This window comes from Ochotona princeps, chromosome X (assembly GCF_030435755.1).
Source record: "Ochotona princeps isolate mOchPri1 chromosome X, mOchPri1.hap1, whole genome shotgun sequence".
Taxonomy (NCBI): Eukaryota; Metazoa; Chordata; class Mammalia; order Lagomorpha; family Ochotonidae; genus Ochotona; species Ochotona princeps.
In genome coordinates, this window is record NC_080865.1 from 9,842,965 (window position 1) to 9,864,498 (window position 21,534).

Here is a 21,534-nt window from a genome sequence, read left to right on the forward strand (position 1 = left end):
AACGGAGGGAGGGCGGAGAACGGACGGAGGGAAGAAGGAAGGGAGGCCGGGAGGGAAAGCGCCACAGCTCTTGGGCGCAGCTGCTTGCTGCTCTGCTGGGCACACGCACGCACACACGTGAGCACACACCACCAGGCACACGGTGCTCAGCTGACCGACGCCTGCCGGACGGAGGGGTGAAACCCCCACTCGGCCCTGACACTGCCAGGCCACACCCAGGGCCAGCACTACACAGTCTATACTTGGGGATGAGGGCAGTTGGGGAGGGGAGAGAGAAAATGGGGGAGAGAGAAAGAAAGAGAATGAGAGAGAGAAAGCGCACGCGCGCTAGTGCTGCAGAAGGGGAGAAAGAAAGAGCCATACTGAACAGACTGAACAGAAATCCCCGCCATGAGGCCGCCTTCCCCTGGATGACTGGGTCCTGGGCCCATCGCACTAGCTTATTGATTCCACAGAGCCAGCCCCAGGGTTGCCTCTGCCAGGAGCCCCCTCTTCACCAGAGCTGCCCCTCCCTCTCTGGAAGCTGTCCATCCAAGCCCTCCACCAGGGATCTGGGATGGCACTAGGGATGGCCAGGGCAGACCCCCTTGGGTCTCAGAAGGTCCTAAAGCAGTAGGGTTGGGATCCCATGTCAGGCTGGGGGAGTGGGCTCCCTCTGCAGCTGATTGTGCATGGCTCTGTGTGGAGAAGATGAAGCTACCCAGGGTGGTGCCTCCTGCAGGTGGGGAAGTGCAGTGGGGAAAGTAGGGCTGAGTGAAGTGACTGCAGGATGTCAATGAAACTATCACATTTGACTGCAACTTTAGATCAACAAAGCAGCGCTGTCCCCTTGTGGAAACCAAAGGGCTAAATTCACATACCAGCAAAGACCGACAAAATAGGTCTTGCTGCTTATGGTGCCAACAGCTACAGTCCCCAAGTGGTGGCACTCTTAGTGGTCCTGAGAATGTAATGGAAGTCCTGGCTTTGGCTAAACCCAGAGTTGGGTGGTCCCCCAGGGACTCACCCCTTTCGCTGGGAACTGGAAAGCTAAGGGAAAGAGCCCTCCCTCCCCCCACCCCACCCCAACAGCTCTTTATCTGAAAGCTAGTGTCTGGTGGTAGGCAGGGGCCAGTGGTTGAGTGGGCTCTGGATGGTAAGCCCAGTGGGTAGCGAGAGATGGGAAGAGGAGATAGTGAGGGTGAGGAAGGGGGATAGAGAGGGTGGGGGGATGGGACACAGGGCCAGAGGGCAGGGAACTGTGTCCATAAGAATCAGGCGATGGGGAGCGCTCGATTACAAAGTAGTATTTGTTTGGGGGGGGGTTCAAGTGCGGCAAAGCAACCTGATTGGCTTCCATCCATCGTGTAGCGTCCTGCAAGTGACTAAATTCGACGAAGGCGAAGCCCCGGCTCTGACCTGGAGACAGCATTCAGATACAGACGCAGTGGGTTAGTCAACAGCTTTGGACACATGGCGTTCCCGGGGGTGGGACCCGAGGGGAGAGGATTTGGGGCAGAGAGGGAAAGGGGAGGAGGAGAAAGGAAGGAAGAGAAGGAAGTACTCAGAGAGAAAGGCCAGGAAGCAAGGGAGGTAAGGCCAGTGGACAGGAGGGGCAGAAAAAAGGGAGAGAAGGGAGGAAATCAGAGCAGGAGAGGCTGGGGCAGGGGGAGAGACACAGTACCAAGTGAGAAGAGAGGCAGAGACAGGCCCCAGGCCAACCGGGGTGACAGAGGAGAGAGGCAGCGGGAGGGAAAGGAGACAAATAAGAGACCTGTCTTTAGATAAAGAAGATGGGTAGGCTGCTGCCTGCATAGGAGGTAAAGAACTCACAAAGCCAGGAGCAGCTAAGAGGGGTTTTACAACAAACGGTTTACCAAAAGAGAAGCCAGGCCTGGCTACTCTGTGAGGCTAGGAGGGTTCCCCCACCCAGCAGGAAATGGGGTGGGGAATGGAGAGGTCTTAGAGACACAGTCACATTTTAGCCTCACCATGGTGCAGCAGCAGGAGGCCTTGTACAGAGCTAGCATAGGGTCATCATGGGGGAGACTACAGGCACCAACACTCCAGGCCCTCCTAGCTCAGGGCTGGGGAACATCCCGCCCATGGGCCACATAAGGCCTAGGAAATCATTTGGTCTGGTCTTGCCAAGGGAACCACAGGTGGGACTTGAAATTCAATGAATCTATGGCAGGCTAATTTTTAACCTGATAATTGTGTATGGCTTATGAATGATGTTATAGAGATCCAATGGCCCTTGGCAGAAAAAAGGTTCCCCACCCCTGTCCTAGACAGACAGAGAACAGTGGGACTGCCCAGGAGGATCTTAGAGGTAAGAATTAGTAGAGCCTGGGGGAAAAGTGCCCAGAGCCATAGAGAGAGATGCACTAGGCATGCCTCCTTGGCAGGGAGAAAGACCAGAATCTGTCAGCATGGGGTGAAACGTCAAGATCTACATGCAGCCAACAAGACTCCAGGCCTTGCCAGTGTTGGGGAAAGGGTTCAGGACTTAAGGCCTCAGGAAAGCATCCCCTTTACAGGCAGATACATGGGGAGGGCTTTGAATGTGGTAGGGCTTGTGGGCACATGCTTGATCTCAAGAACAATCGTTAAGATGCATAGGACAATGCAATGGGACAGAGAATAAGAGAGCAAGAGAAAAGAGGAGAGGAGGACAGAGGAGACAGGAAGAGAGCAAGGGACTGGGAAAGGGGAAAGACGGGGAGGGAAGGTGGGAGGGAGGGAAAAAGAGAGAGGAAAGAGACTATAGAGATGGGGAGGGGGAGGTATGGAGGTGTGGGGAAGAGAGAGACTGAGAGATGGAAAGAGAAGCCCAGGCACAGTGAGGCCCCACTGTGCCTGCCTTGGGGAGCCTGGGCAGAGGCCCCGCAGAGATAACTCCCCTCCTCCCCCACTAGCCTCAGGCCAGCTCCAAGCAGCCTGTGAGCGAGGGAGGGAACAGGCGAGGCCAGAAAGTCCTGGCTTGTTCCTTGGGCTGTGCCCTTGGCCAAGAGCTAGCCCCTGCCTCCCCTCTTGGGATATATAACTTTGGGGCTGTGTCAGACCTACTTTCATGTCAGAGGCGGTTCTCAGAAAAAAATGGGGTTGGGGGAGAGCAAGGGGCAGGGGAGGGGAAGGAAGGAGCGGACAGGGAGTGTACTGGGAAGGTTGGCCATCTCAGATACGCAGAATCCCAAGGAGGAGGCTCCCCGGGGCCTGGCCCTGGCTCTGGCCTTGGCCCCAGGGAGCACTCAACTCCCAGCTGTACTCCCCCCCACCCCCAACAGCCTCCTGCAAGGCTGGAGCTGAGAGCTGGGAGGAGAGCGGGAAGGGGAAGGGGAAGAAAGGGCACCCAAGCTGCCCATCCCCAGCTGTGGCAGAAAGGAGGGGTCGGGAAGGTGAAGGGAAAGGCAGAGGCAGAGGGAGACTCGGAGGCACAGGCTGGCCGGTAGTAAGGCAACCGCACTGGGAACGAGAGCTCACCTGAGGATTTGTTCCGCATTAGCCGGACCTCCCGTGCCTGGACGCCGTGGGACTGCAGCTGGCCACGGATCTGTACAGGGAGATACAGAGCAGGGCAGGCTCAGCACAGGGAGGCTGCCGAGCATCTGAGGCCGGCCCAGGCCTCTGGACCCTAAGGGGGCATCAACACCATGCACACACCATCTCCTCTAACACTTTTGGAACTCTCTCCCCGCTCCCTCAACCCTGCCCAGTGACAGCCCCAGACCCGCACCAGCACCCAGTCTCGGCTTTCAGCACCAGATCTGCAGAAAGGGAGTCAGATGAAGCGAGGGGCCTTCAGACAAGGGAAAAAATGGCAGCAAGATGACCCCAGAGGCACAGAGAGCAACAACAGAGCAAGCGAGCCAACTAGTCAAGGATGGCGAGCAGGGTGATCTAACAACAGGCTCAGTGGCAGCCACAAAGCAAGGAAAGTCAAAATGCAATCCATGCCCTTTAGAAGGGGGTTAGCCCCCTCCCTGGCTCGCATGGAAAGAGACCCGTGACACAAACAGTAGAGTGAGGAGAACAGCAGAGTGCACATCCCAGCCAAGAGCTCTAGACTGTGAGCTTAGCAATAAGTTAGGGCAGAGAGAAAAGCACATGGGCTCCTGGATGACGAAGGAAGGCCATGGAAGCTGCAGAAGTGATTTAGGACCGGTTGAAGCAGGGTCTCCAGGCCAGTGAGGCTGCTGAGAGGGCAAGGCGCCTATTCTGGGCAGTCTCAGGAAGGAGTCTTCATGCCTCTGTACTTCAGCTTCCTCATCGGGTTGAATAATACACACACACACACACACACACACACACACACACAAAGGAAGGATACACGGCAGTTTATCAGGACTCCCAACACTTAGGGAGGGCTCAGGAAGCAGCAAGAACATGACCTTGGAGCCCAGTTGCCCAAGCTCAGACCCCACCTCCCTTCGGTCACTCCCTCACTATGGGATCTGGGGCAAGCCACCTCACTGGCATGAGCCTTGGTTTCCTTATTCAGAGGAAGCATGGCAGAGAGCACCTGCCCTGCAGGTCTGTGGTGAAGATTCAATCACATCCAGCATGTGGCCCTCTCTGCCACCAATCCTCAACAAATGTTCAGCGACCAGCCAGCATCTGACCCTGAACACTGCAGGTGGGCCAGGCTGCAGAAGCCCTCAGATACACAGCTGGGGATTCCTCCACTACAACACAGGCAGCTCACAGATTTCAGAGGAGAGCCAAATAGAGAACTCAGGGGAGTGGAAAATGCACTAAGGAGGACCAGGATCTGGGAGTCTGGGCAGCAGGTGAACCTAGTAGCCCTCTCAAGGTTTTAAGGCAGCTCTTTTCAAGAAATCTATGAGAAGGAAACAGGAGAAAAACCGAAAGGAGAGAATGTCACGGAGGAAAGCAGGCTTGGGAGCTGTCAGCAGCCACCCAAGGCTCTGTGATCAGGCCAGTGGCGAGAGTTGATGCTGCTGACAAAAAGGAAGAGTAAGAGAATGAGAATGAAAATTCAGAAAACCTCATGCCCCTCACCACTCCCACGGTTGCAGGACCCAGGCATCGTCTCTGTCCCCAGTGATACCCAGCACTGGGCCTGGTGAGCGTTTGGCCCATGATCCACACATGCAGAATGGATGGAAACCAGTGGAATGCGCAGGGACAATGTACTTCTTCCTCCCACAGGCATGATCAATGAAATAGTCCATGGCTGCTGCCCCTGGGCCAAGCCGGCCTATCTGACACTCCTCCCTTCAAGATCAGGAGCTGATGGGGCCTGCCCAGAGGATGGATCAGTGCTGAGGTCAGGAGCCGGTGGGGAGAAGGAATGAAAGGTGCTGAGGTTGGGGGTGAGGCAGGGATGGGGAGAAGTAAAGGGCCCTGGAGGAGACCCAGCATGGCCTCCTGCTTTGCCCCCTGCCCGGGGCCACGGGGGGCACGTACGTCATCCTCAGTGGCTGCCTGTGGCAGCATCCTCAGCATGACGATGTTACTGGCCTTCTCCTCCTCCTCCTCCTCCTCATCCTCCTCCTCCTCCTCCCCTTGCTCGGTCCGATAGTCCTGGTCCCGATAGTCGCCGTCTCGGGGGAAGCCTGGCGGGCCGGTGGGGCTGTGCCTGTGCCGCCGCCGCCGCCTACGCTGAGTCTCGGAGCCCGGGGAGGCCTCGTAGGAATCCTGGCCGACAGAATAAGATGAGAGACACCAGACGAGCAGTCAGTCTGGACGGGCCTCGGGGCTGGCCACGGGCTCTCCGAGGCAGACAGGCTCTGAAAGCCAGGGGTGGGCGGGCTCCGGCTAAAGGCTCAAGCAGGCAGGGTGGGTGGGCCCTGCGCTGCAGTGCTTCTGGGACCAAAATCTCCACAGGATACTTTGGGAGCGCTGTCTTCAGGGAATGAAAGGATTGGTATGGTGGAGGAATTTCCCAAGGCAGGTAATGAGACACAGCTTAAACTTGCTCGGGGTGGATCAGCTGGGGTTGGTACACCAGACCCTGCCCTGGATTTCTCCCCCTCCTCCCTTGCAGACTCAGCGGGTATGTGCACAATGGCTCCCTGTGTCGCTGAAGGCCACACGTCTCCTAGGGTTTCCAGCCTGGGCCCTGCAACCAAGCTGGACGCAAAGCTTCAGATCCAAGTTAGAGCCAGCCAGCAGGGAGCTGATGAAGGTATGAGGGCCACAGACAACACTTGCTCCTTATCCTTTAGCCAGCCCCGTCACTGTCAGTCTCCCTCAGATAAGGTATGGTAGCCAAGTTCCTCCGTGTGGCTCAGAGCATCTGCTCCAGGGTGAATCAGGCCAGGCCCGGGGATAGGCCCCTCCGACTCACAAGGGGGCCGGAGCCAGAGAACTTGCTACTTTATTCCCATACTTGCCAAGAGGTCTGCCCAGGGCCCACTCTGCCCCTGCAAACGAGTAGGCATAGCTCAATAGTAGGCACCGGGGAAGAAGCCTGGCTACATTCAAACCCTGTGCCCCACTGAAGCTGCTGGTCCACTCTGGGGGTCTTTGTTTCCCGGACTCCAGGGGGCAATGGGTGGCTCATACCCTACCCTTTCAGGGCCAGGCTTGCAGGCATATCCTCCCCATCCTGCAGGACAGCAAAGCTGCCAGCTCCCTTAGACCACAACCCTGACGACTCCTCTAAATAACTAGGCTTTCCCTAACACAAGGTCGTATCTTCACTAGTGGCTGGGTACTTCCCGATGGTGAGCCTCACCCCTCAGGCTAGTGTCAACTACCCAATAGGGTGCTGGCTCCTGCAAGGGTCCTTCCCTTCTGTGTGGGGGGCCTTGTCAATACCGGGAAGGTCATAGCTGGTCTCCCAGAACTACTCTACTTGGTGACATCCAGTCTCCCAGTTGCCCACCCGATCCCAGATGTCAGGTTGGATAGAGGAGGCTCTTCAAGTATCCCCAACTGGCTGGAGTAGGTAGCACAGGCCTTGCAGTGTACCCTGACCCCAAACTGTACAAGGAAGAAGGGAAAGAGGTGGTGGCCAGGGGCCCTCAGAAGTACAGAGCCAAGCATGGGGAAGCCAGGGAGATCCTACTTGGGACAGGAGTCTTCAGAGAAGGGAGTGGGCAGAGGAGACCCTGGGCGTGAGGCAAAGCCACTGAGCAGTCTGAAGGCATGGGAGCAGAGCGCTGCCCGCACAAGGTGCTATAGCCAGATGCCAAGGCCCTGCAGCAGCCCTGCCCCAGGTGCCGCCGGCCCTCACCTCTGCACTCTGCTCTTCAGAGGAGTCATCGTAGTCGTGCTTGCCTTCCTGGCCACCATACTCGCGAGGGTACGAGCGGTAATCCATGTCCCGGTAGTCGTGGTCTCGGCTCCGGTTCTCTCCACCATCATCCTGTGAGCGATCCGTGGCTCCATAGCGCCCGGTCCTGTCACCCCGACCACCTCTGAGGAGGAAGGATGGTGAGGGATTAGACGGCCACCCATGATGAAAGGCACAAGAAGCAGGTGTGACCCTGCCCCTGCAACCTGGCCCCTTGAGGCTCTTGGTCCCACTCTCTTGATGGGGCTTCCTGAAGCCCTCTCCTGGTTTCCTCATCTCCACTCAGGCCTCCCCTAGTTCAGGCTTTATATCCCAAATCCCCAGTCCTTGTGTGTTCTCTAAGCCAAAGCCGACCAAACCCAACCACATAGCTCCCTTCAGGGACTCCTTAGCTGCCACAAAACACTCAGAGGCTCATCAAGGATCCACAGGACCTGCTCTGTCTGCCTCTCTCCCCTCCCTGCACAGTATGCTGTGCATCCTGCTCCTTGGTTTCATGATCATCCAACAGCAATGACAGCTATTCTGTTAAAAATTTTCCTACTGAATTAATTGCAAAATAACTTTCTCATGGTTGGTTTAAGGACTGGTATTGTAGTGTAGCAGGCTAAGCTGTTGCTTGCAACACTGGCATCCCATATCAGAGTGTTCAATTGACCTCCCTGCTGATGCATTGGGAAAGCAGTGGAGCATGGTCCTGGGCTTCTGCCACCCACATGGGACCCAGATGGAGTTCCAGACTCCTGGCTTTAGCCTGGCACAGAACTGATTCTGAAAACCATTTGGGGAGTGAACCAGTGAATGCAAGCTTGCTCTCTCATGCTGCCTTTCAAACTAAAGTTCGATTATTTCTCATTTTTTTAATGAGATCAAAAGTCCCTAAGTCTGTGAATTCTAGAAAATGTAGGGACCATGCATGCCTGGCTTACCACCATATTCCCCAAAGCGGACAATCTGGCACCCTGATGTGATATGTGGGTGTTGGAACTATTACACCAAATGCTCATGTTCTTCTAATGACTGCAACTAGTAAAATGTCCCTCAAATTGATGATAGGATTCTGATTGTGTCACAGCATGGAATACATGGCATCAATACGATTTATCATTGTTGAGGTTCACTTTGATTATATGGTTATGGTAGCTGACCGCCAGGTTTCTCTCCCATAAAACTTCTATTTTTCCCGTTCCTTTGGAAGTGTGTCACTAAGACCAACCCATATTTAAGCGGGGGCAGGGGTGGGATTAAGCTCTATTTCCTGGATGAGGGGGGAACATCTGCACATACCATTTAGAATTCTTCTGTGTTAGAGCATTTTTAACCTGAGAGATTTGCAAAAGCCCAAATCTTTGACAGCACTCTTTGGCAAGGCTGTATGGGCAGTAAGCACACTCATACTGTTGTCAGAGTGGAACAATCCCCATCCAGGTGAATTTGGCAATGGCTGACAAAACACAATCTATATGTTCTCCAATTCACAATTCTAGTTCTGGGAATTTGATGTACAGATATGCTTGCGTGCTTATAAAAACATCATTCACTATCTACTACCTGGCCTTTCACAGAAAGAAAACATGCTGACCAACAGAGTTGTTTATCTCACTTCATTTATTTTTCTTTTCACTTTATTTATTTATTTTTTTTGGAAAGGCAGATTTACAGAGAAGGAGAGATAGCGAGAGATATCTTCCATTAGCTGGCTCACTCTCCAAGTGCCCGCAAGGGCTGGAGTTGGGCCGATCTGAAGCCAGGAGTCAGGAGCTTCTTCCAGGTCTCCTATATAGGTACAAGGTCCTAAGGCTTTAGGCAATCCTTTTTTGCTTTCCCAGACCACAGGCAGGGAGTTGGATGGGAAGTAGAGTAGCCAGGACATGAACTAGCACCTATAGGACGCTGGTGCTTATTTCTGGATTAGCCTGTTGAGCCATTGTACTGGTCTCTTCATGTACTTTTTTTTTTTTTAAAGTACTCATAGTTATTTGAAAAGCAGAGTTATACAAAAAGAGAGAGAAACAGAGATCTTCCATCTGCTGGTTCAGTACCCAAATGTCTTCAACAGCCAGAGCTGAACTGATCTGGAGCCAGGAGCTAGGAGCTTCTTCTGGGTCTCCCACATGGGTGCAGTGTCCCAAGGCTCTGGGCAGTCCTCTGCTGCTTTCCCAGGCCACAAGCAGGGAGCAGGATGGGAAGTGGAGCAGCCAGGACATGACCTTGCACCCATATGGGATCCCAGTGCTTGAAAGGAGAGGATTAGCTAGTTGAGTCACAGCACAGGAACTTATCTCAGTTTTTATATCACAAAAATTTCAGAAGGATAAAAATGTTTAATTCCCCAATAGAAATCATGAAAATATTAGAAAACTTAGGAACACGATGTATCATCTCAAGTACAGGTAAGGCATTCTTCAGTAAGATAAAAATCCAGAAGGAAAAAGGGGGTTAAATATGGCTTAGTAGATAAAAAAACAAAACAAAACAACAACAACAAAAACACTCTCAACAGGGGCCAGTGATGTTGCACAACAGGCTAAGATACTGCTTACTGGGATCACTGCAGCACCAGCTCAACTCCCAGCTGCTTCAATTCTTTAGTTTTTAAAGACTAATTTTGAAATTTTTATTGGAAAGTCAGATTTACAGAGAAAAGGAGACAGAGAGGAAGATCTTCCCTCCACTGATTCACTCCCCAAGCGACTGCAATGGCCAGAGCTGAGATGATCTGATCTGAAGCCAGGAGCCTCTTCAGGGTCTCCCACGTGAGTGCGGGGTCCCAACGCTTTGGACCACCCTCCAGTGCTTTCTCAGGCCACAAGCAGGGAGCTTGATCAGAAGTGGAGCAGCCAGGCTTGTGTGTGGCGGCCTAGTGGCTAAAGTTCTTGCCTTGAACTCACCAGGATCCCATATGGGCACTGGTTCTAATCCTGGCAGCCTGGCTTCCCATCCAGCTCCCTGCTTGTGGCCTGGGAAAGCAGTCGAATATGGCCTAAAGCCTTGGGACCCTGCACCTGCGCTGAAAACCTAAAGCAGGTTCCTGGCTCCTGGCTTTGGATTGGCTCAGCTCCGCCTGTTGTGGTCACTTGGGGAGTGAGTCATTGGGTGGAAGATCTTACTCTTTGTCTCTCCTTTTCTCTGTATATCTGACTTGGCAATAAAATAAATAAATAAATAGATCTTAAGAAAAAAAAAAAAGAGTGGAGCAGCCAAGATACGAACCGGCACCAAGATGAGGTCCCAGCAAGTGCAATGTGAGGACTTTAGCAACTAGGCTATCACACTGGACCCCCAGCTGCTTCAATTCTGACCCAGCTCCATGCTAATGCTCCTGGGAAGGCAGCAGATGATGATGGCTAAATACTTGGGTCCCTGCACTCACAAAGGAGACTTGGATGGAGTTCTGGACTCCTGGTTTTGGCATGTCGCAGGCTTGGCTATTGTGACCATTTGAAAAGTAAACCAAATAATGGAGGCTCTCTGTCTCTCTTGCTCCCTGCTACTCTATCTTTTAAATAAATGAATAAATCTTTTTTTTAAAAGACATAAATAGAAATAAGTGTGATAAAGCAAGTACAATAAAATGCTAATGAGAGACTCTAGTGGACAGGTAGTCAAATGTTCACTCTGATTCTATTTTATGGCTAAAATTTCATATTAAAATATTGGGAAAAACACTATACCAAAAGTAACAAATGAAGAAAATATCTTCTTTTAAAAAAGTATTATTTGAGGGCCCAGCGGCGTGGCCTAGCAGCTAAAGTCCTCGCCTTGAAAGCCCCGGGATCCCATATGGGCGCCGGTTCTAATCCCCGCAGCTCCACTTCCCATCCAGCTCCCTGCTTGTGGCCTGGGAAAGCAGTTGAGGACGGCCCAATGCATTGGGATCCTGCACCCATGTGGGAGACCAGGAGGAAGTTCCTGGCTCCTGGCTTCGGATCTGCGCAGCACCAGCCATTGCAGTCACTTGGGGAGTGAATCATCAGACAGAAGATCTTCCTCTCTGTCTCTCCTCCTCTCTGTATATCTGACCTTGTAATAAAATAAATAAATCTTACAAAAATTTTTTTAAAAAGTATTATATTTGAGAGGGAAGAGAGAGAAAACACACATGAGAGCGCTCCATGTTGATGCATTCCTCAATTGCCCATTAAGGACTAAATTACTTGAGCCTTCACTACTGCCTCCCAGGGTCTGCACTAGCAGGACACTGGAGTCGGCAGCCAGAATCCAGTACCTGAACCCAGGGATGCCAGGCATCTCAATTGGCTTTTTAACAACCAGGCCAAAGGTCTCTTTTAAAATGTTTCAAACACCTGGTTGGTTTCCAATTCTTTGGTAATTTTTTCCCGTTCATTTATTCACTTAACAAATGTGAATACAAGATTCACCACACATTAGGAATTCTTCTGGGTGCTGGGGATACTGCTGTGAACAAAATGAAGTCCCTGCCCTCATGAGCTTGCTTTGGAATCCAATTTGTTTCTTTATGATAACAGCTTATTAGGTAAGAGGTCAGTCAGTGGCATGAATAGCTTTAAGGTTTCTGATAACCAGGTTTCTTTTACACTTGTTTACTATAGTACCTCTCATTACTTGAATTCCAGTCATCAGGATTCAAGAACTGAATCCTGATATTAAATTACAGATGAAATGCTGAACTATCTTACACTCAGGACTCAAGCCAGCTGAATGTGATTTCCTGAATTTTTACTATCTAAGACACAGAAAGAGAACATACTTAGATAGGGAGGGATAATCTTCATTGGCCATTAGGCACTGTGAATATTCAAACATCTTCTACAGACAGATTCCTTTTACAATACATTTCTAGGAATCTAGACTGAATTACCCAAACACATGAAGACTCTTAACACAATGAGTACATTTTTTAGAAAACATAAAATGCCAAAACTGGCAGAAGAGATGAAATGATGATCAAAACCCCAGGCCTAGGGTCTATTAAAAGTGAGTTCCAAACTTTTTAATGTACATATGTATTTTTTTTAATTATAGAAAACTTTACTACTTATTTCCATCTACTTGAATGGGAGAGGGAGGGATAGAGAGAGGGAAGAAGGAAGGGAGGGAGAGAGAGGGAGATTGACCTCTGTCTGGTGGTTGATTCTCCAAATGTCCTCAACAGCCAGTGCTGGACCAGGCAGAAGCCAGGAACCAGAAACTCCATCTGAGTCTCCCACGTGGGCAGCAGGAACCCAATTACTGGGCCTTCATTCATTGCTTCCCAGGATGCATTAGAAGGAAGCTGGATCAAAAGCAGAGGGGCTGGGACTCCAATTGGCAAATATTGAGTTGTAGGCATCCCAACTGGCAGCTTATCCCACTGAGCCACTGCACCCCAAGGTACAGATAATTCTTACCCAAGGTTCTCCAATAAAGAAAAACATAGAGCTCCCTTGATTCAAACGCAGAAAATAAAATTATAGGACCACTTAACTGATAAAGATACACAAATATTTTAGATACTATAATAGCTAATCAGCCTGTGTTTTTAAAATTTACACAAATCATTTAAATGATGTCAAAAATTCATGAGTAAGCACCATAAAAACCCAAACTGAGAACTAGTCAACAAAACATACCTTAAAGCAAGACAAATAAGACAAAGACTGAATAATTGTTCAATTGTTCATTAAATTAATACACTAAAAAAAGATACAAAATTGTTCAATGTATCATGTGATGTTGACTGAATTCCTGGTTTGGGGAAAACCAGCTATGATATTACTGAGACAACTGATGATATCTGAATATGGGCTTTGTTTTGTTTTTATTTTAATTTTTGAATTTTATCGCACAATTCTGTATAGTCTGGTATTCCCCTCCCCCAGCTTCCAACCCCCCACTCCCGACTGATTTTTCCCATATTGTCACAACAGTATATATACATATATATTTGGAAATACTTTTTTTTTTAATAATTTTACTTAGTTGCTTAGGGTACAAAGGGTCAAGGGCTACAGGAAAGTGGGTAATACCACTGTTTCCACACTAATATCACTTTTTTTCCTGTACAACAGTAAATTTCTTCAGAAGACGTTAATATGGGCTTTGAACATTTAAAGGTATTATAGTCCCGGTGAGATGACTCAATCGGCTAATTCTCTACCTGCAAGCTCTAACATCCCATATGGGTGCTGGTTTGTGTCCCAGCTGCTCCTCTTCCCATTCAGCTCCCAGCAGTGGATGGCCTAAAGCCTTGGTTCCCTGCACCCATATGGGAGACCCAGAAGAAGCTGCAGGCTTCAGATAGGCTCAGCTCTGGCCACTGTGCCACTGTGCCACTTGGGGAGTGAACCAGCAAATGGAAGACGTTTCTCCCTCTGTCTCTCCTTTTCTCTGTATATCTGTTTTTCAAATAAAAGTTTAACTAAATCTTTATAAAAAGGTATCATGTGGAGGTGGGAGTTCAAGGCACGATTAAGTTGCTGCTTGTGGGGGGCAGGGGTGCTGCACCCGTATTAGTGTGCTTTGGTGGTTTGGGTCCGTTATTCTGCTTCTGCTTCGCACCCTGGGAGGCAGCAGCTGACCCTGCCACCCACTCATATTGGGAGACCTGAAGGAAGTTCCAGGCTCCTGGTTTCACCCCAGCCCAGCCCTGGCTATTGGGAGCATCTGGGGAAGTGAACTAGCAGATATTTGTTTGCCCACTTTTCAGGTTAAAAGTAAATAAAATTATAATTAAGAAAGTAAAAATTCAGGAAAAAAATAATGTGGGGAGAAAAAGAAGGTAAAAATTAAAGCATCATATCAGAGTTGGCACTGACATCCATATAAGTGCCAGTTCAAGTCCTGGCTGCTCCACTTCTGATCCATCTCTGCTAATGTGCCTAGAAAAGCAGTGGGAAATTCTCGGGGTTTAAGTCCTACCAGTAGGGCCCAAGGTGACTGTGTTCTTTAGTCAAGGAACCACCGGAGACAGGCTGGTGAGGAATGTCCGTTTATTTAGCACAAGTTCCAGGTTTTTAAAGGTTTAAGGAAAGTGGGGGAGGGAGGTAAGAAGGGGTTTTCAGGTGATCCCTTCACCCAGTAATGACATTGTGATTAGGCTAAAAGGCACACCTAATCCTGCTGACCTTCCAGTCATGTCAAGCCATATATAGGGTTGGAAGCTGTGCCTTAGGCCAGGACAAGTAAGCTCTAAGCCATGTCTAGCAGATAGCAAGCAGGAGAGAACTGGGGGCGATGGCCCACAGGAGATAGCACAATTTTTTAGCCTTTTGCCACTCACGTTGACAATCTAGATGAAGCTCCCTGCTCCTGGCTTGGCCAGCCCCCGCCCCAGTTCTTTTGGGGCCATCTGGAAAGTCAAATAGCAGATGGATGATATCTATCTGTCTGTCCCTCTCTGTGTAACTGCCTTTTAAACACACAACTAAATCTTTCTTAAACATCTGTTTGTTTTTACTGGAAAGGCAGAGTTACAGAGAGAGAAGCAGAAACAAAGAGAGTGAGAGCTCCCATTTCCTGGTTCACTCCTCAAGTGGCCACAACCGTCACAGCTGCGCCAGTCCGAAGGCAGGGACCAGGAACTTCTTCTAGGTCCCCACTGTGGGTAGAGAGGCTGCTTTTCCAGGCCATAAGAAGGGAGTTGGATCAGAAAGGGAACAGCCAGGACTCAAACTGATGCCAATGTGGGATGCTGGCACTGCAGCCTGAGGCTTAGCTCATTACCCTACCATGCCAGCACCAGATAAACCTTTTAATGTTCAGACAGATTTAAACAAGCTGGGATGGGCCTTTGCCTAGCATTTATGACACCACACCCCACACTGGAGGACCTAGGTTCAATTCCTGGCCTTGGCTCCTGGCTCCTAACTCCAGTTTGGTACCGCAGACCCTGCGAAGCAGTGGTGACAACTCAGGTAATCCTGTCATCCTGGATTGATTTCTTGGCTCTCATCCTGGATCAGTCTCAGACATCATGAGTGAGCCAGCAGCTAGAAGCTGTCTCTTTCTGTATGTCTCAAATAAATAAAAATTTCAAAGACTAACTTTATTTTGAGGGGAGAAAAAAAAGAAATCCATGCAGTTTTATCATAATATTAACTTTTTTGAATTGCTAAGACTTTGTAGATAATGTCATACTTAAAGGGTTACACTAACCGAGTCTGAAAAGTCGTATGTATATGTTTGCATGTGTATAGAAGAGTGACAAGTGCAACAGCAAAGATGGACAATCAGTAAGTCTGGGTAGAACATGCATGAGGGCTCATTACACTTTTTCTTTCAACTGTTCTGGCAGCTAGAACGTGAATCAGTGGCCTTATGGGATCCCAGCACATGCAAGGCGAGGACTTTAGCAACTAGGCTACTGCACTGGGCCCAAAGAATAAGTTTTATACATATACACATGCACCAAGTACAGTTTAATGCCAAGGATGTAATTTAATACCATTTATGCAATTAATGGACAAAAGGCAAAACATGTGATTAAGTTCAAAATTCACACATGACCAATATTAGCAAATTAAGATTAGAAAATTTTCCTGATTTATTAATGGCTATATTAAAAAAAACCTCTTAAGGTACTATTCACACTTAATGGAGAAAATTTAGGCTCATTTCTTTTAAGCTTAGGGACAACATAAAGCTACCTACTGAATCGGGCCCTGGGCATTCTTTCTTAAACTTTCATTTGTTCATTTTATTCATTTGAGAGACAGAGAGAGACAGACAGATAGGGCTCCAATCTGCTGGCTCACTCCTCACATGCCTGGGAAGCTGGAAACTCAATCGAGATCTCCCACATGGCTGCTAAGGGCCCAACTAGCCCTATCTGCTGCCTCTCAGGGCTCATGTTTGCAAAGCAGCAGGCACCTGACCCCAGGCACTCCAATATGGGATGTGGGTACCCCAAGGGGCATCTCCATTAGACCAAAATCCTGCCTCAATCCTGGATATCTTTTTTTCTTTTGAAGATTTATTTACGGGCCCAGCATGATAGCCTAGTTGCTAAAGTCCTCATATTGCATGTGCTGGGATCCCACATGGGTACCAGTTCGTATCTTGGCTGCCCCGCTTCCCATCCAGCTCCCTGCTTGTGGCCTGGGAAAGCAGCAGAGGATGGTCCAAAGCCTTGGGACCCTGCACCCATGTGGGAGACCCAGAAGAAGCTCCTGGCTCCTGGCTTTGGACTGGCTCAGTTCTGGCCGTTGCAGCCACTTGGGGAGTGAACCAGTGGACAGAAGATTTTTCTGTCTCTCTGTAAATCTGCCTTTCCAATATAAATCTATTTAAATATATATTTATCTTTAAAAGTAGGGACACATTTACATTAAAAAAGATTTATTTACTTATTATTTGAAAGGCAGAGTTAGAGAGAGAGAAGGAGAAACTCACAGTGAGAGAAAAATCGGATTTCATCCACTAGTTAATTTCTCAAATGGCCCCAACAGCTGGAGCTGGGCTGATCGGAAGCCAGGAGCCAGAAGCTTCTTCTGGGTCTCCCATGTGGGTTCAGGGGCCCAACCCCCTCCTTGGCTGCCTTTCCAAGCCATTATTAGCAGAACACTGGACCAGATATGGAGAAGCCAGGACTCCAACTGGAGCTCACACAGGATGCCTGTGGCACAGGTGAAAGCTTAACCTACTACGTCACGGCATCAGCCTCGACCCTGAATATTCTTAATTACAGAATTCCCAGTGTTGAGCTGGGCATGTGGCTACCCAGAATGAAAATCATGTGGCTAAATTTTGGTGAATGGGAAGTAAAGAGAAATATTACATAAAACTTCCAAGAAGTGTGTTTAAATGAGAAGGCACACCCTTTCACCCCCCTTTCGTCTCCCTGTTGCCACAAGTTCCTTTGTGCCAAGGGTAACTGCAGAAAAGGCCTTGGATTAACCACTTATCTGCCTTTATGGGAAAAAAATTAAACATTTTGTTTAAGCCATTGTTCTTCATATTTTCTGTCACTCCCAACCACAGTGACACTAGCTGACATGGCACTAAAGTCCTGCGCAAGGTAAGGGTTTTGAAAAAAAAAAGTGACAGGATGGATTTACATGCACAGCCAACTACTTTGGAAAGACCATGAGAACTAATAGTGAATGGCTAGAAATAGCAAGAGGGGAAAAGGTGTTCAGTCTAGCAGTTCATGTGTCAGCTCTGATACCCTTGTCTCCCATCAGAATGTCCGTGTCAGATACCTGCCTGTAGCTAACCGGTACCCTAGGGGGCAGTGTGAGTGGCTCAACTCTGGACAACTGTCGCCTGTGCAGGGGATCTAGCCTGAATTCCCAGCTCCTGCCTTTGGCCTTAGCCCAGTGCTGGCTAGCAGTTGTAGGCATTTGTGGAGTAATCAGGAGACAGGAGCATCGTGTCCTTCCAATAAACAAACAAGTAAATAAGTAAATAGAAATGGCAAAGCAGCATAGCACATTCTTGTGTTCCAGCAAATAGTACCAAAAGGGGAAATATATATATATATATATATTTAAAAGGAGATGTCAATGAAATGTACTTCAGGGCCTATGGATTACTTTGGCAAACATACAAGACCTCAACTTCTCATTTATTCAGATTTTATGCCCCTTAAACAAATTTTAAAATATTTTCCATATGTGTCTTGGAAGAGATAACCATTTACGAAGCTGACCATTTTGTTCTTCCAAATTTGCACAGAAATCCAGTACAATCATGGTCAAAAATCTCGCTGAGTACTTCAACACATTTTATGCATAAGAAAGCTGCATAGGGCCCAGCGGCGTGGCCTAGCGGCTAAAGTGCTCGCCTTGAGCGCCCCGGGATCCCTTATGGGCATCCATATGGGCGCTGGTTCTGATCCCGGCAGCTCCACTTCCCATCCAGCTCCCTGCTTATGGCCTGGAAAAGCAGTCGAGGATGGCCCAAAGGCTTTGGGGCCCTGTACCGCGTGGGAGACGCGGAAGAGGTTCCTGGTTCCAGCTTCAGATCGGCACAGCACCAGCTGTTGCGGTCACTTGGGGAGTGAATCATCGGACGGAAGATCTTCCTCTCTGTCTCTCCTCCTCTCTGGATATCTGACTTAGCAATAAAAATAAATAAATCTTAAAAAAAAAAGCTGCACAAAAGGCTAAATCATCGTTGATAATTAAGAGCAAAAAGACAGTAATTAATAGAATTTATAAAGCTACCATAAAGAAAATAAGGCTCTTCCGTAGAGAAGAATGAACCACTGAGCAGGTGTTACTAGGAAAATCGGAAAACAAAATCAGAACCTACCTTGCACAAGATTCAAAAGTGGACCCTAGCTGGATGACAGATGTGAATGCAAAAGGAAACACTACAGGTGGAAGAATCATTGTGATCTGAAGTAGGAAAGGATTATGAAAGTACAAGTCATAAGACAAAAAGAGATGATTTTAACACAACAAAATTAATAACAGATGGGATGTTCTACCCGTGAATCTGTGCCAAGGATCATACATCTATCCAGATGAACGCAGCGAAGTTGACAAGGCTTAGCTGCCTTCACTCCAGGTTTAACGGCCAGTTCAAAACAGTCCTGATCTAAATAAACAAAATAAACAAATAAACAAAAACCAAAAAAAGCATTCCCGATCTGTAGAGCCATTCGCAGGATGGGTGTGTCAGATGACTACATTCTCCCATTGATCAAGGCCAATGGCATGTTCTCAAAGAACTTCTGACTAGAGAGAATCATGATGTAGAATATTTGTCATCAATAAACGGCAAATCTCCCCTTACCCCTTTCAAAAAGTCACGGACAGGACTTTTCCTTGGGGGAACTGTTATGTAAAATGCAGTTAGGCACACTCCATGGTGTCTTTGGCAGCAACTGGAAGCAAAGCACCAATATAAACACATGGCAATGTGGATAAATCTTACACAGCGCTGAGTAATACAGATCTCAGGAAATAGACCGCAGACTGTAGCACTATGCTGTCGGTGTGAATTGAAAACACAGACACTCCAAACAACACTACCCTATTTTAGAAGGACACCTATCAAACACAACACAGCAGCTGCCCACAGAGGTGGGAATTGGAAATACAACCAAAAAAATAAACATAACAAGAGGAGGTCTTACGCTGACCTATAATAGAAACCTACCTTGAACTGGAAGTTGTGATTAACACAATCCTCTGCACTTGAGGCTCTTGAAAAGTCAAGAGAAAGCAAGCACTTTCCTTGGTAACAACACCCGAAGAAGCAGGTCCCTTACTCAAACCCAGATGTGACCACACAGCACTTCCAATGAACATGGCCCCAAATCAAATGCCTTTCCAAAGCCATTTTAAAAGAAGGTCAAGACCAAATGATTCTTGATGATGATCATGTCTCAAATTTGGATACATTTTTTTTGGAGAGCAGAAAACTATAACTTTCACTTTGTAATTTCACTAAATGCTGTTATAGCAGAGAGAACATACTTGTCCTTCATGAACTGGCTTATTTCATTCTCACAGATGAAGGCTATGATGGAGATCAGCATACTGGAAAGTAAAGTTACAGTAGGCATCTCTACTCCAGAATAAAAAGTAGGACTCCCATTTTGAAACATGTAAACATACCAGAATATCATCTGAAACATGTAAATATTACCATACAGCAGATGCAGCTTTTGTACCTTTACCTATACCTACTATACCTTGGTTCATTTAAATAGCAGAAATTGTAATTTTTATTAACAGACCATGCTACTGTGTTCTTTTGGGGGTGGGAAGAGGAGGGAGAAGGAGGAAGGGGAGGGGGGACAGGGAGAAAGGGGAGGGGAAAGGAAGAGCTCCTATACCTACAGAATTGTATCATGGTAAATAACAAATATATGAAGATTTAAACAAGAAGGTAGTGATACAAGGAAATTTTAAACTATATTTTCCAACTCTTTCTCCAGCCTTTTATAAATTTGTTGACTCTTAATAGAGGCTTTTTGGGAGAGTTAGGTCTGGTCTCTTAGGCACTCTTAAAATGTCAGGGACGGATCAACTGCCTCACAATTACCTGGGGTGATCCACCAGGCTAGCAAGGGCCTGGGGAATTCTATCCAGGATTTCTGGATTTAACCTAATGTCCCAACTGTTTCCTGTACATACCAGAATTGGAAAAAAAAACCCAACATGTGAAGGTAAGTATCACGCCAAATGCAGCCCCTCTGCCCCTGGAGTCACCTGCTATCTGACCCGTCTTGCCCCACACTTGGCCTGATTGTTAAAGCATCATTCCCAACCATTCCTCAAGCCCCAGACTACAGTCCTGACCTCTGCCTCCTCTCTTTTTCCTCCTGCTCCTGCAGTGGCAGCCTTCACCCTGGTGGACAACATCACATGCCTATCCTAGCGTCAACCCCGATTCTTCCCTTTCTTTTGATCGCTTCCCACCCTCACATATGGCTACGGTATCTATCAAGCTGTTTTTGTAATCACTGTGAGATCTTGAGTACAGGGAATGCTTTCTTCCTTGTCTCATTCATCAAGGCACTCCCAGAACCTAGCACCAGTCCAGGCTCACAAGTGCAGAATCCATACCCGCTGGGGAAAAAAAACAAAAACAAAAACAACCAGCACATTGCCTGTTGCGCTGATTCTCCTGCCCAAAAGCCCCTGCGGACACACCTTCCTGGACCGGTTCTCACATTAGGCACAAACCTAGGCTGCTTGGAAGGGGTAGGAGCCAAGAACTCACCGTCTTTCATACTCCATGTCCTGATAGGACCTGCGGGGGCTGCTGGGTCCCCTCCTCTGCCGCTGGCTCCGTTTCACTTCCCAGCCACCCCCGCTGCTGCCACCATGATCTGCCAGCCTGGGTGATGCTTCCTGCAGGGATTCTGGGGAGAGCGGAAGGAAGAAAGAGGTCAAGGCAGTTGGGGCAGGGGGAACCTCCTCAAGAAACACATTTTCAAGACTGTCTGCTGTCCCTTAGCCCATGGATGTTGTTTTCCAATTCACAGCACTCCCATGGATCAGGCTGCAAGAAGGCTGCCCCAACCGGGTCTGCTCCTTCCTTTCCCCACCAATACAGAAACTAGAGCCCACCACCTTGGGGCACAGTAAGCTCATCATTAGACAGGGAGCATCTTGCAGAGAGAACTGGTGGAGCTGCTCATTATGTGGCCACAGTTTTACCATCTGAGACTGGTAGACAAGTTCAAGTCTGGGGCCACCTGCCTTGCACAGGATGGGATGGGGGGGGGTGGGGGAGTGGTTCTCAGTGCAGAAGGAGTTGCCTGAGTTTAGGCACAGACACAAAAGTTCACAACAATGGGAGATCCAGGCAGGCACTCCACCAGGCAAGGGACCATTTCATCTGCTCAACCAGACGCTGACTACTCCCCG

General features: G+C 48.6%; 1 protein-coding gene across 10 annotated transcripts in view; it reads right to left on the bottom strand.

Annotated features, from left to right (window-relative positions):
* RBM10 (RNA binding motif protein 10) overlaps positions 1-21,534 on the bottom strand; it is a 30,532-nt gene that overhangs the window by 7,461 nt on the left and 1,537 nt on the right. For 4 of the 10 annotated variants that reach the window (XM_004587873.4, XM_058658184.1, XM_058658185.1 and 1 more), the window contains exons 2-6: positions 20,885-21,026; positions 7,184-7,367; positions 5,410-5,640; positions 3,463-3,532; positions 1,325-1,398 (exon numbers count right to left, since the gene is read on the bottom strand). In XM_004587873.4, coding sequence (XP_004587930.2) covers positions 1,325-1,398; positions 3,463-3,532; positions 5,410-5,640; positions 7,184-7,367; positions 20,885-20,901 — 576 coding nt within the window. In that variant the 5' untranslated portion in view covers positions 20,902-21,026. Of the gene's footprint in view, positions 1-1,324; positions 1,399-3,462; positions 3,533-3,715; positions 4,036-4,086; positions 4,111-4,141; positions 4,245-5,409; positions 5,641-7,183; positions 7,368-20,884; positions 21,027-21,534 lie in introns of those variants that run through there. The other 6 variants (XM_058658187.1, XM_058658186.1, XM_004587875.4 and 3 more) reach the window with 4 other exon arrangements.